The sequence below is a fragment of the Aquarana catesbeiana genome, linkage group LG02, assembly GCF_042186555.1.
Source record: "Aquarana catesbeiana isolate 2022-GZ linkage group LG02, ASM4218655v1, whole genome shotgun sequence".
NCBI classification, from domain to species: Eukaryota; Metazoa; Chordata; class Amphibia; order Anura; family Ranidae; genus Aquarana; species Aquarana catesbeiana.
The window spans coordinates 709484417-709497659 of NC_133325.1; the positions used below are offsets into that span (position 1 = coordinate 709484417).

At 45.0% G+C, this 13243-nt stretch overlaps 1 protein-coding gene across 1 annotated transcript in view; it reads left to right on the forward strand.

The window, feature by feature from the left end:
- Nucleotides 1–13243, forward strand: part of GABRR3 (gamma-aminobutyric acid type A receptor subunit rho3) — a 108465-nt gene that overhangs the window by 21657 nt on the left and 73565 nt on the right. The window contains exon 3 of the mRNA XM_073616981.1: nucleotides 9460–9527. Coding sequence (XP_073473082.1) covers nucleotides 9460–9527 — 68 coding nt within the window. The remainder of the gene's footprint in view (nucleotides 1–9459; nucleotides 9528–13243) is intronic.

The window sequence follows — 13243 nt, forward strand, 5'->3', positions numbered from 1 at the left end:
TCAGGTCCGACCACCGCTTCCTGAGCTGATCTTTCGATCGTCGTACCCCGAAATTGCTGTGCAGACTTTTGACCACTTTCGCAATGATCTTGGCCTTTCTGATATTGGGGTTGGGGTAAGGCCCATACTTTCCATCATAGTCGGCTTTCTTCAGGATGTCCACCATCTCCAACATCTCCCCAAAGGACATATTTGTGGCCTTAAATCGTCTCCTTCTGGATCGGGATGTGTCCGGATCCGGGCTTTCCTCCTCCTCCTCCTCGTTCCTGTAATTAGCACACACCTGCTCTGACTCTGCCATGTGCTCTTCACCCACTGCGCCGAACGAAAAGGGGCGGGGCATAGACCAGAAAGAACGTCAGGGGCGGGCGGAGTTACACGCATGCGCAGTGTGTATAAAGCGTACCACACGTGCGTATTACGTACGATCTGTGAGCGGAGGAAGGAGCATTGGAGGCGCCGATCGTCAGAACGAAGGTAAGAGACATACTTGTGCCTATACTGCTTCTACATTGAGGCCTATATTGTAACAAGATTAGTAGAGTTTGGCGTGACATTAGGGTTTGTCTTGTGTTGTGTCTTGCAGTGAAAATGGATATCTTGAATGATACAGACTTCATGACAATCTTCATTGACATGTTCAGGGAGCTGCCTTGTCTGTGGGAGATCAACCACCCACATTACAGGAACCAAACAAAGAGGAAGGCAGCGCTGGATCAATTGTTGGAAATTGTGAAGCAGGTGATCCCCACGGCAGACATCGCATATTTGAAGATCCTAATTGGTGGCCTGAGGAGCACATATGTAAGGGAGCGCCAGAAAGTCCAGAATTCGCAGAGATCCGGAGCAGCAGATGACATCTATGTCCCCAGGATGTGGTACTATGACAGGCTGCATTTTCTGGCAGGCCAGACTGAACCCGGTCATCCCTCTCCAGTCTTCCTTCCACGCTTCCTTCCCCCCCGGCTGAGGCTTCTGACGCCCAACCTGGGTCTTCCAGGCAGCAACATGTGGAGGAGCCCAGATTGAGCCAGGTATAGCATTCTTCTAAATATTTCAGGTTGTCCAATCAATGATGTTAACTAGATGTTAGTTTGGAGTACTAATTTATGATTGTGGTTGATGATGCAAAAACTAAAACCATGTCCCTTTTTCATACACAGGGAAGTCTCAGCCAGGAGGTGGCCGGGCCGAGCCAGCTGCCTGATATGCACCTACACCTGGAAAGAGAAAGTGGCAGGAGGAGGAGTGCCCTAGAGGAGGCTGCCATAGGCCTCTTTTGGAGGGCTACAGAGGCCCTGGGAGCACCACACACCGTGGAGGATGACTTCGCTGCCATCATTGCCTCTAAAATGCAGAGGATGGAGGAGGGACAACAACTCATGTGTGAGTCGCTAATATTGGAGGCTCTTAATAAGGGGATGAGGGCCCAAATTACATCTGATACACACCTTTGTGAACTCACACATGGTCCTCCTCCTCCTCCTGCAGGTCCTCCTCCTCCTCCTTCTCCTCCAGGTCCTCCTAGTCCTCCTCCTCCTCCAGGTCCTACTCCTCCTCCTGCCACATCTCCAACAGCACAGCCACAGCCCAGAATGAAGCGTGGAAGGAAGACCAGAAAGTGAGTACCCTGGATCCAGTCTGGTCGGCCAAAAGATGCAGCCTCTTGTGGTACCACAGCCTGGGGACACAGATGTCATCTGCTGCTTTCTGGATCTCTGGGACTTCTGGACCAGACTGCATTCCCTTACATATGGACTCCTCAGGCCACCAATTTTGATGTTCAAGAATTGATGTCTGCCCTGGGGGTCACAGGCTTCGCTAATTTCTCCTGTTTATCCAGCGTTGCCTCCCTCTTTGTTTGGTTCTGAGCCCTTAATAAAGGAATTTTGGTTTGAATTATACTTGCCTATGTGTGTTTGACTTCAAAAAGGACAGTTTGTTTGTGAGGATTCAGGTACATAGCAAAAATACAATGTGAAATTAACAAGGGACACCAACACCAAACAATCTCCTTGAGATTAAATAATAAAAGATATCAATGGTGTTGTGGTAACTTGACACACAAAACACACACAAAAATATTCTGGAGTAAAACTAAAAATAAAATTAAACAAAGATCAGCCTTTGAAAAAATACAAACATAAAATCGAAAAGAAAAATGGCTTTAAAACCAAAAAAAAAAAATAAAACATTTATGAACGATGTGACAAATAACAATATATTCAGGGAATCCCAAGGAAAAAAAAACAGCAAAGTTTGTGAGAAGTGTGTGTGAATATGAGCAGCAAAACTACTTAATTCTTGTCACATTATAAAGAAGAAGGGAGTGCGCTGTATTAAACCATTTTCAACATTGCAGCGTGACGAAAGTGCTGTATCCATTGCGAACGCTAAGTTTACCAGACCGAGCTGTTCCGTGTCGGAATTTCTTCTGAGCATGCGTGGCACTTTGTGCGTCGGAACAGGCCACACACGGTCGGAATTGACGCGATCGGACTTTGTTGTCGGAAAATTTTATATCCTGCTCTCAAACTTTGTGTGTCGGAAAATCCAATGGAAAATGTCCGATGGAGCCCACACACGATCGGAATTTCCGACAACACGCTCCGATCGGACATTTTCCATCGGAAAATCCGACCGTGTGTACGGGGCATTAGAGTTAATTGGTTTGTCTCATCCCTGTAACTGCAAGAGAGCTTTTCTGTTAAAAAAGGACAGGCTTACTGGTTGGATCACCAGATGAAAATATAATAAAGAATGCTTTAAAAGGTAACTAATGCAGCCATCACATCTAAGAATTGGTAAGCCGCAATATAATAAATGTTTGCTTTTGTGTTTAAAGTGGTTGTAAACCCTTACAACACACTTTTACCTATATTAAGGCTTACCTGTAGGTGCTGTAAATATCTCGTAAACCTACATGGTTTAGGAGATATTTACAATTCCCCATACCAGGATTTCTTCTGCGCATGCGCCAACCTATTCGGCGCATGCGCACTTTAGAAATTTCACGCTGTGCCGTGCCAGGTAAAGGTCATGCCGTGACTGGCGCCTCCCGCGCGCACGCCAGTCACAGAGCCAGAGTTCGCGACCCCGGAAGGGAGATGGACGCTTCCAGTCGGCGAGGAAATCAGGGACATCGCAGGCTACGGTTTCAGGTAAGTGACACATGATGGGTTACTATGCGATGCATAGTAGCCCATTATGCTTTACCTTTGCAGGGAAACAAAGTGGAAGTAAACCCATCCGAGTTTACCTCCTCTTTAATACTGCTTTAAAGAACCTCCACAGGAATTATCTGCACTAGTTACTAGAGAAAAAAAATTTCTGTGCATGTTCACATTATTATTATTATTATTATTATTATACAGGATTTATATAGCGCCAACAGTTTACGCAGCGCTTTACAAGATAAAAGGGAGATAATACAGTTATAATACAATAAAATACAAGAGGATTAAGAGGGCCCTGCTCAGAAGAGCTTACAATCTAATAGGGTGGGGCAGGTGGTACAAAAGGTTGTAACTGTGGGGAATGAGCTGGTGGAAGTGGTAGGAGATTAGTTAGAGACGTTAGACGTATAGGATAGCCTATGGAGAGGTAAGCCAATGAGAAGGGAGTTGCAATAGTCAAGGCGAGAGATAACAAGGGAGTGAATGAGGAGCTTGGTGGTTTCATTTGTTAAAAAGGGGCGAATTTTAGAGATGTTACGGAGGTGAATTCTACAAACTTTTGACAATGATTGGATTTGAGGCTGAAATGACAAGTCAGAGTCTAGGATTACACCTAGTACCCTGGCGTGAGGGGAGGGACTGATGGTTGCATTGTTGATTTGGATGGAAAAGTCATGGAGGGGGGCACGGGCGGGGGGGAATATTGATAGCTCAGTTTTAGAGAGATTCAGTTTAAGGAAGTGGTGCGACATCCATGCTGATATGTCAGTTAGTAAGTTAGTAATGCGAGAGGAGACTGAAGGAGTGAGGTGAGGAGTAGACAGATAGATTTGGGTGTCATCAGCGTATAAGTGGTATTGGAAGCCATGGGCAGTTATTAAGTGACCAAGGGAGGAGGTGTAGATAGAGAAGAGAAGGGGTCCAAGAACCGAGCCTTGGGTGACCCCCACAGAAAGGGGCAATGGAGAGGAGGAGACAGAGTTGTAGGTGACACTAAAGGAGCGCTGTGATAAATAGGCAGAGAACCAGGATAGAGCAGATTCTCAGAGGCCAAGGGAATGTAGTTTATTGAGAAGGAGCGGGTGGTCAACAGTATCAAAGGCTGCAGAGAGGTCAAGTAGTAGGAGTATGGAGTACTGGCTGTTGGTTTTAGCAGTTAGTAAATCGTTAGTGAGTTTTAGTAAGGCAGTTTCCGTGGAGTGCTGCGAGTGAAAGCCAGATTGTAAGGGGTCAAGAAGGTTATTTTCATTGAGGTAGGAGCTAAGATGGTTGTAGACTAAGCTTTCTAGAAGTTCAGAGGTGAATGAGAGCAATGAGATGGGTCTTAAGTTGTTCAGGTCGGTAGGGTCCAGTGAAGGCTTTTTAAGAATGGGAGTGATCTGCGCATGTTTTAGAGGGGAGGGGAAGATGCCACTAGAGAGGGAGAGATTGAAGATGTGGGTGAGGGAGCATAGGATAGAAGAAGAGGGTGACCGTAGTAGTTGTGAGGGAACAGAATCCAAGGGACAATTGGTTAGGTGGGCATCCGAGAAATTTTTGTAACCTCTTCAGTAGTAGCCAATTCAAAAGAGGAGAGTGTTGAATGTGCTGCTAGGCAAGGTATGTTGGGTGGGGAAGACGTACGCACAGTGGAGATGTCCTCACTAATTGCATCGATCTTGTATTTGAAGTGATCAGCAATCTCTTGGGCAGTGAGTGAGTTAGTGGGTAGAGGGGGTGGGGGAAGAAGCATAGAGTTAAAGGTTGAGAAGAGCCGAAGGGGACTGGATGACAAGGAATTAATAAGAGAGACAAAGTTGGCTTGTTTGGCAGCATGGAGGCATGAATTGTATTTTAGAAGGGCAGATTTATATAGGGTGAAGTCTTGCAGGCATTTGGTTTTATGCCACGGTCGTTCAAGAGCATGGCAATGTCTCTTGAGATTTCTAGTGTTGTCAGTTTGCCAGGGTTGTAAGGGTCGGGGCCTGATTCTGCGTGTGGTTAGAGGAGCAAGTGCATCTAGTGATGATGAGAGTGAACTGTTGTAGACAGAGGTGGCCAGGTCAGGACAGGACAAGGGAGAGATTATGTCATATAGGTGGTCAGTATCAGAATAGAGAAGAGAAGGGTTAAAGTGGCAAAGGTTTCTACAAGTAATTGTTTGTTGCTTGGAGGGATGGGTGGTTGGAGGCAAGGATACAGTGAAAGTAATGAGGTTGTGATCAGAGAGAGGAAAGGGGGTGTTGGTGAGGTTGCCAGGGTTGCAGAGATGGGAGAATACAAGGTCAAGGGTATTACCATTGGAGTGAGTGGAAGTATGTGTCCATTGGGTTAGGTCAAAAGATGAGGTTAAGTCGAGAAGTTTAGCTGTAGTTGGGCTGTTAATATTGACAGGAATGTTAAATTCACCAAGAATAATGGTGGGTATTTCAGAGGAGAGAAAGTAGGGTAGCCAGGCAGCAAAGTCATCAAGAAAGCGCAATAACGGTCCTGGAGGCCTATAAATAGCTGCAATCCTCAGAGAAATGGGAGAAAACAGACAAATACAGTGCATCTCAAAAGAAGAGAGGGATAGAGAGGGAGGGACAGGAAGGACTTGGAAGGTGCTTTGTGGCGATAGAAGGAAGCCAACTCCACCTCCTTTCTGTCTGTTGGGTCTGGGGGAGTGAGTCCAATGGAGACCACCATGGGAGAGGGCAGCAGGAGAAGCTGAGTCAAAATTTTGAAGCCAGGTTTCTGTTATGGTGAGTATGTTCCAGCCATGAGAGATGAAGAGGTCATGTACAGATGTTAGCTTGTTACAGATGGAGCAGGCGTTCCAAAGGGCGCATGAGATTGGTGGGGTGCTTTGAGGAAGCAGGGGGATAGAAATTAAACTGAGTGTATTGTATTGTGTGTTGCCAGAGGGGGAGGGGTATTGGATATGTGGCTTGCATTTGGAAAATGGCGGACCAGGATTAGGAGAAATGTCACCTGAGACTAGGAGAAGGAGGAGGGCAAGGAAGGCAAGGTGGGAGTGGGATGTGCATGAGCGCACGTGTCTAGTGGCCCTGGTGTTTATGTCGGCATGTGGGTGCAGCAAATGCAGGAGATGATGGGTGCCATAGTAGGGAGAGGGTAGGAGTGAGAGTGATATGTGCATGCTGCAGGGAAGAGAGGAGGGGTAGAGTAAAGATAATTTGAGGATAGAAGACACCAATGTGAGAAGGAAGAGAATACAGAAAGGGGCATGTTAGTGGATAGAGAATGGGAAACTAACCTAATATAAAATAAATGTCAAAGCTGGTTTGCTTGTCGTCTTGCAGAGTGGAGCAGAGTTCTTGTTGTTGTTCATGCAGCTTTTGTGATCCTGCTTTTGTTAAACTGCGTTGGTGAAACTGTGCATCACTCGTGACAGAGCCATGATGTCAGCGCCTTGCCCCTGTCTGCTCCACCCCATAAGCTGCCATAAATTTATAGGGAGACTAAGCTGGGATGCATTTCTCAGTTGGTCATTATTGGGTCTGATGTGAGACACCTGAATATGGGGAGGAGATGGCCAGTGCCAGACCAGCTACAGACACAGGCTAGGGTCGTAAAGCTAATTACCTCTCTTGACCACTCAAGCCACATGGAGTTGAGAATCAATCACCAGTAATATTGCTATTGCAGTGTGTTTGTTATAGAGCTAGTATTTAAATATGAAAGTTTAAAGATATGGCAGCAGGAGACAATTACCAAAAATATGTTACAGCAAAGTCAGTAAAGTCAGTTCAGTAGAGATGTACAGATGGATAGGAGACAATTACCAAAAATATGTTACAGCAAAGTCAGCAAAGTCAGTTCAGTAGAGATGTATAGATGGATAGGAGACAATTACCAAAAATATGTTACAGCAAAGTCAGCAAAGTCAGTTCAGTAGAGATGTACAGATGGATAGGAGACAATTACCAAAAATATGTCACAGCAAAGGCAGCAAAGTCAGTTCAGTAGAGATGTACAGATGGATAGGAGACAATTACCAAAAATATGTTACAGCAAAGTCAGTTCAGTAGAGATGTACAGATGGATAGGAGACAATTACCAAAAATACGTTACAGCAAAGTCAGCAAAGTCAGTTCAGTAGAGATGTACAGATGGATAGGAAACAATTACCAAAAATATGTTACAGCAAAGTCAGTTCAGTAGAGATGTACAGATGGATAGGAGACAATTACCAAAAATATGTTACAGCAAAGTCAGCAAAGTCAGTTCAGTAGAGATGTACAGATGGATAGGAGACAATTACCAAAAATATGTTACAGCAAAGTCAGCAAAGTCAGTTCAGTAGAGATGTACAGATGGATAGGAGACAATTACCTGTAAAAGAGCAGAGAAGACATGATCAGAATTGATAACTGCGTCGGTGAAACTGCGCATCACTCGTGACAGAGCCACTCAGGACAGAGCCATGATGTCTGTGCCTTGCCCCTGTCTGCGCCACCCCATAAGCTGCCATAAATTTATAGGGAGACTAAGCTGGGATGCATTTCTCAGTTGGTCATTATTGGGTCTGATGTTCTTAGGCACCTCCAGGGAAGTCTATTGGGGCCAAAACAACCTGAAGCTTTAAGCTTGTAGCCCAAAAGTTGCTCATGAACCTTTCCAAGCTGCAAGCTTCACATGACACTACACTCAGGTGTGAACAGGCACAATTAAAAAACATGGCATTTTGGATGTTAAAGTGATTGTAAAGTCTCATTTTTTTAGTTAAAAATAACAAACATGTTATACTTACCTATTCTGTGCAGTGGATTTGCACAGAGCAGCCCTGATCCTCCTCTTCTCAGGTCCCTCTTCGGTGCTCCTGGCCCCTCCCTCCTGTTGAGTGCCCCCACAGCAAGTAGCTTGCTATGCGGGCAACCCGAGTCGAGCTGCAGCTCCGTGTATCCATTCAGACACGGAACTGTGGCCCAGCCCTGCCCCCGTTTTCTCCTCATTGGCTGAGTGACTTTGATTGACAGCAGCGGGAGCCAATGGCGCTATGCTGCTGTCTCAGCCAATGAAGAGGGGAGTCCTGGGAACCTGAGACAATCCTACAACATCGCTGGACAGAGATGGAGCTCAGGTAAGTATTAGGGGGGCTGAGAGGGGCTGCTGCACACAGAAGGCTTTTTATCTCCATGCATAGAATGCATTAAGATAAAAAAAACTTCTGCCCCTTTAAGTATTCCGGAGCTTTGATTTTCCAAAATGCTCAGGTGTGAATGGGGCCTAAAGGACAGCCAGAGGTAAGGGCAATGTGTCCTTGCACAGATTACGTATCAGGTATTTTGTGAATAGATTTACTCACTGCAACTGAAGTTTATGTGATTATCATTGTTTACTAATTCTATTAAAAAAATGAATGCCATGGACTGGAGGCATTGAGCTAATGGTACCATTGCTGTCACTCTGAAATTTTCTAAGAGTCATATCAGGGATAAGACAGGGTACAAATAATACACATGCCTTTTTTACAAATGGTTCCCAAAGATCCCCTTTAAGTTACCTATGAATTTAAATAGCTCAAACTGGGCTACAATCTCATGTCAATGGCTCTCTCTGATACTAAAAACTGTTGCAGCTGTAAAAACATATCAAAATTTGAGAACAACTTTCCCAGTTGCTATTGTACGTCTCCCAGAGATTATTACCTCCTCCTTCCTCCCCTCTCTATTGACATACATTTCCTAAGCAGCAGAGCTGACCTTGCAAGTATATGGAGGGAGGTCAGAACGCATCGGCACATCTCACCACCCTTGTGATGTCTGCTGGCAGCCTTATAATGTCTGAAACAAAATTCATCACAATGTCAGGAAGGGGTTTACCTGGCAGGCATTACAGCCATGTGTCAGATAATATGTGTTTCCTAATGCTTCATCACTGAACAACATGAAAATACAAAAAGTAAGATAAATCATGTATTAGATAATGATCTGTTCCATCACCTCCTACCCTGGAGATCTCCTCTAATCTAGCAAAACAAATTCATTAGGAAGTGTTGCAATTAGCATTGCATAGTCAGATACATATTCTGAACTTTAAAATCTCCCAGGACATTAATGATTGTTATTCACTATCTATGCAAAACTAGAATTATAAGATCATCCAAAATGCTTGATGTACCACAAAGGTACAATCGCACAAAATGAAATTCTTTCAAATTGTATCAGATAACCGTTATGTAGCTGTTATTTCGAATGCACCAAATGAATTTAGTAAGGCGCATAAAATATGCAGATATGATGCAGTAGATATACTATAATGTTGGTCTTTATGTAACTGAAAATGTTTTGTCTTGAAGGCTCAGCTATTCCCGTTGGCATTGATGTGCAGATAGAAAGTATAGACAGTATTTCAGAAGTTGATATGGTAAGTTATGTAATTTTTTTAACCTAAATGTCGTAAACATTGGCTTACAAAGAATGATTTTCTTTATATTGAAAATCTTACTGTTTGCTTTTATTTATTGTTTTTTATGTTACCTTAACTGCATTGTGCAAGAAAACAACATGCTTGTCTTATAATGTTTGGTGTTGTGTCTGTGCAGTGCCGATAGACTGTTAACAGGTCACCAGCTAATAAAGCCGTTGTAAACTCTTACATATACGTACTGAAGTACCTAGCCTCAGGTGATACACGGAAATGAAACAGCTATATAAGTTGTACCTGTTTATCTGCAGTTGTCTCTTCATTACTGCTGTTCAAAGTACCAAATTTAAACAGCATTTCTCACCTCCAGCAAGCAGTGGACAGGGAAGTCACACATTGCATAGTGAGGAGAGCTCTATGCTACACTTGAAAACTTTATAACATTATAAAGTACATAGTCGGTGCCTATGTAAAGTTTTGGCATGCTGAGGGGCGTGGCCAGCGCGGCATGTGAGCAGACGTCCTGTCAGTTATCCTGATTTGATCCGGTTCCCGGCACGATATACCGCCGAATACCGCTGAACAGCCCTGAGAGAGTCTCCTCTACACTCGGTTCACACTCCTGTTCGTACAGAGGGTATGATGACCCAAGGACAGAGAGGAGAAGGCTCAAGGATGGATCCTCAAAATGGCACCGCTCCACCTTCCACACAGAAGCGCGGTGCAGACAAAGCAAAGGAGGGACAGAACAAGCAGCAGAAATGCTCTAAGGATGGCTCCGCTGATCACCCTAAGGATATGAGGTATTATGCCCATAAACTTACTGAAAAATCAGGCCTGATTGCTGCCCAGTCTCTGAGTGATTGTGCTGTACAAAATGATCTTGAGGAGGAGGAGGGAGAAAGGGAGCAGGGAGCAGGCGCCATGATGGCCCAGGAGGATGCTAGCAACGCTCTAGCTGAGGAGCCCGAGGAGCCTGAGGAGGAGGAGGGGGGTGAACAGCCCACACTGGCTGCCATTCTAAAAGCAGTAAATAAATGTACAGCCTCTGTCAACAATCTACAAGCACGCTTTGGAGGCTTGAAGGAGGAGGTCAGTCTCCTTAGGCAGGATATTCAGAAAATCCGAGAACGGACTACTGCTGCAGAAAGCAGAATAAGTGAAGTAGAGGATAAACTCCCTCTGATGATCAAAGAATCCCAAGCCACCACACGTCTAGCAAGAGCCACTGATACACGCGCTGAGGATTTTGAAAACTGTCTCAGACGCAATAATGTGCGCATAGTGGGATTCCCTGAGAAAGTAGAGGGCCGTGACCCCACGCAATTCATAGAACAATGGATGATTGATGTGTTTGGCAAAGAAGCTTTTACCCATTTATATGCGGTAGAACAGGCCCATAGAATACCACAAGGCCTCTCCCACCAGTTCACCCCCCCCCACCCCCGTATGATACTGGCTCGCCTCCTAAATTATCGGGACAGAGAGATTATTTTGAGATTAGCCAGAGATAAAAGGAACATCCATTACAATGGCACGCGGATCTCATTCTACCCCGATTTCTCGGCTGTTGTTCAGAAGAATCGCTTGCGGTTTTCTGAGATTAAAAAATGCTTACAGAAGCTGCAAGCCTCATATGCCATGCTATATCCTGCGAAACTCAGAATCACCCTGAGGGGCCAAGTACATTTCTTTGAACACCCTGCTGAAGCCTCAGATTGGCTGGATGCCAACGAAAACAAGTTTCGCCACAACTGGAGACCTGAAGCGGAGATAGACTGAAACCATTAATACCAGTGCAGGACTCTTCTTTATTCCTCGCTTGGACGAGGGCAGTGCCGGAAACTTACACTGATTTCTTTTTTCATTTGATGCGAGTTCGGAAATGTGATCTGGTGATGTGCATACTAATACTTACCAGGAACTATGTTATTGTTGTTCAGGGCCCCCTTGCTGGTCAGAGGGACCCGTTGTCCCACGAAGTTCTGTCATTTACTCTGACACATCGGTGTCCTGGATTACAAAGAATGCTGGCCCTCCTGTCTGCTGAGTTTATACAGATGGATAGCCTGTCTCAGAAGAGGCCTTTATATTTGGTTCGTGCACCGTTGTGCACTTCAAGGTACTTCTTCATACAAATCTGTTCCGGAGCATTCAAAATATGCTACCATGCGGGTAGAGATGCAGCTTCTTTTCTCTTTTTTTGGATGATTTACCAATTGCCATTATTCCTCAGCCATGGCATAGAGGCCTCCTTCACTCCCTTGTGTGAGAGTAGGAGGGGCAAGCAGTGGTTCTCCCCTGCAAGCTCTTTATTGGCCACTCAAAGATGACGACAGTAACTGTAATTTCATGGAATATTAGGGGGCTGCAAGACCCTCTGAAAAGGACTATGGTATCGTCTCTGCTTCGGAAACACCTCCCAGCTGTCTGTGCCCTGCAAGAGACTCACCTTACCAAGGACTCTCTGTCATGCATTAATTTTCGATAGGTGAGCAGGGCGTATCACTCCACTCATACCTCGTATTCTCGGGGTGTGAGTGTGCTGGTACATAGCTCCATAGATTACGAGGAGTTAGGTTCCGAAATTGATGAGGAGGGGAGATATGTTTTTCTTCTATGTAAATTATTTACTTTTAAATGTATATTAGCCTTTGTTTATGTGCCTCCCCCGTATAACAATCAGCTGTTGAGAGCCCTGTTGGCATACCAAATGAAGCATCCGGAGGTTCCGTTGTATGCCTTCGGGGACTTCAATAACTATACGGATCAGATATTGGACAAACATCCACCTGTAGTGGGGGGGAGGGGAGTGAGCCGTACAGCCCTTCGTAAATTTATAGAGGAAGTAGGGTGGAAAGACCCGTGGAGAGCAAAAAACCCGGGAGTGAGACAGTTCTCTTGTTTCTCCAAGAGTCACTCGTCACTATCGAGGATAGATCTGTGTTTATGCTCATGTGTGGCTGAACGATACATATCGGAGGTGACATATGCTCTCAGAAGTGTATCGGATCATTCTCCACTGATTGTGACCCTAGAGGTGCGTCCTCCTTCTGTGGTGGCGAAGGCTCCATGGAAAATGAATGCATTTTGGCTGAATCTCTTCCCTTCCCATGAGCAAATAGAATCTCATATTACAGAATATTGGCGTATTCATGCCACTGATGAATCGATGGTCCTATCCTGGGAGGCCTTTAAGGCAGTCCTGCGGAGCCTCTTCATTACTGAAATTCAAGCTATAAAAAGAAAAACACATGCTCAGAGGGAGGGAATAGAACATATGGCAGAAGACCTAGAGAAAAAATGTATTATAGATCCAACTCAAACTAACAAGGAGGCATGGCTTTCAGCGCAAGATGCGCTGTATAAGGTCACGTCATCCACAGCGGAGAGAAAGAGATTGTTTCATAAAACAGCTTATTATGAGGAGGGAGAGCACACTGGACGCCTGTTAGCAACTATTGTCCACTCTCATCAAACTTCCCCATCCACTGGGGCGCTACGCACCCACCTCGGTGGGTTAACCAATGCCCCAGACCAAATTTTGTCAGAACTGGTGAAATTCTACTCTTCCCTATATGAATCCAAACAAGCTTACTCATTAGACTCATTAGCTGAGTACTTAGATAGTGTCCAGTTGCCCAGCTTAACGGCGGAATCTAAGGTAGAGCTAGATGCCCCTTTAACTATCGAAGAATTGCAGGTGGCGACCAGTT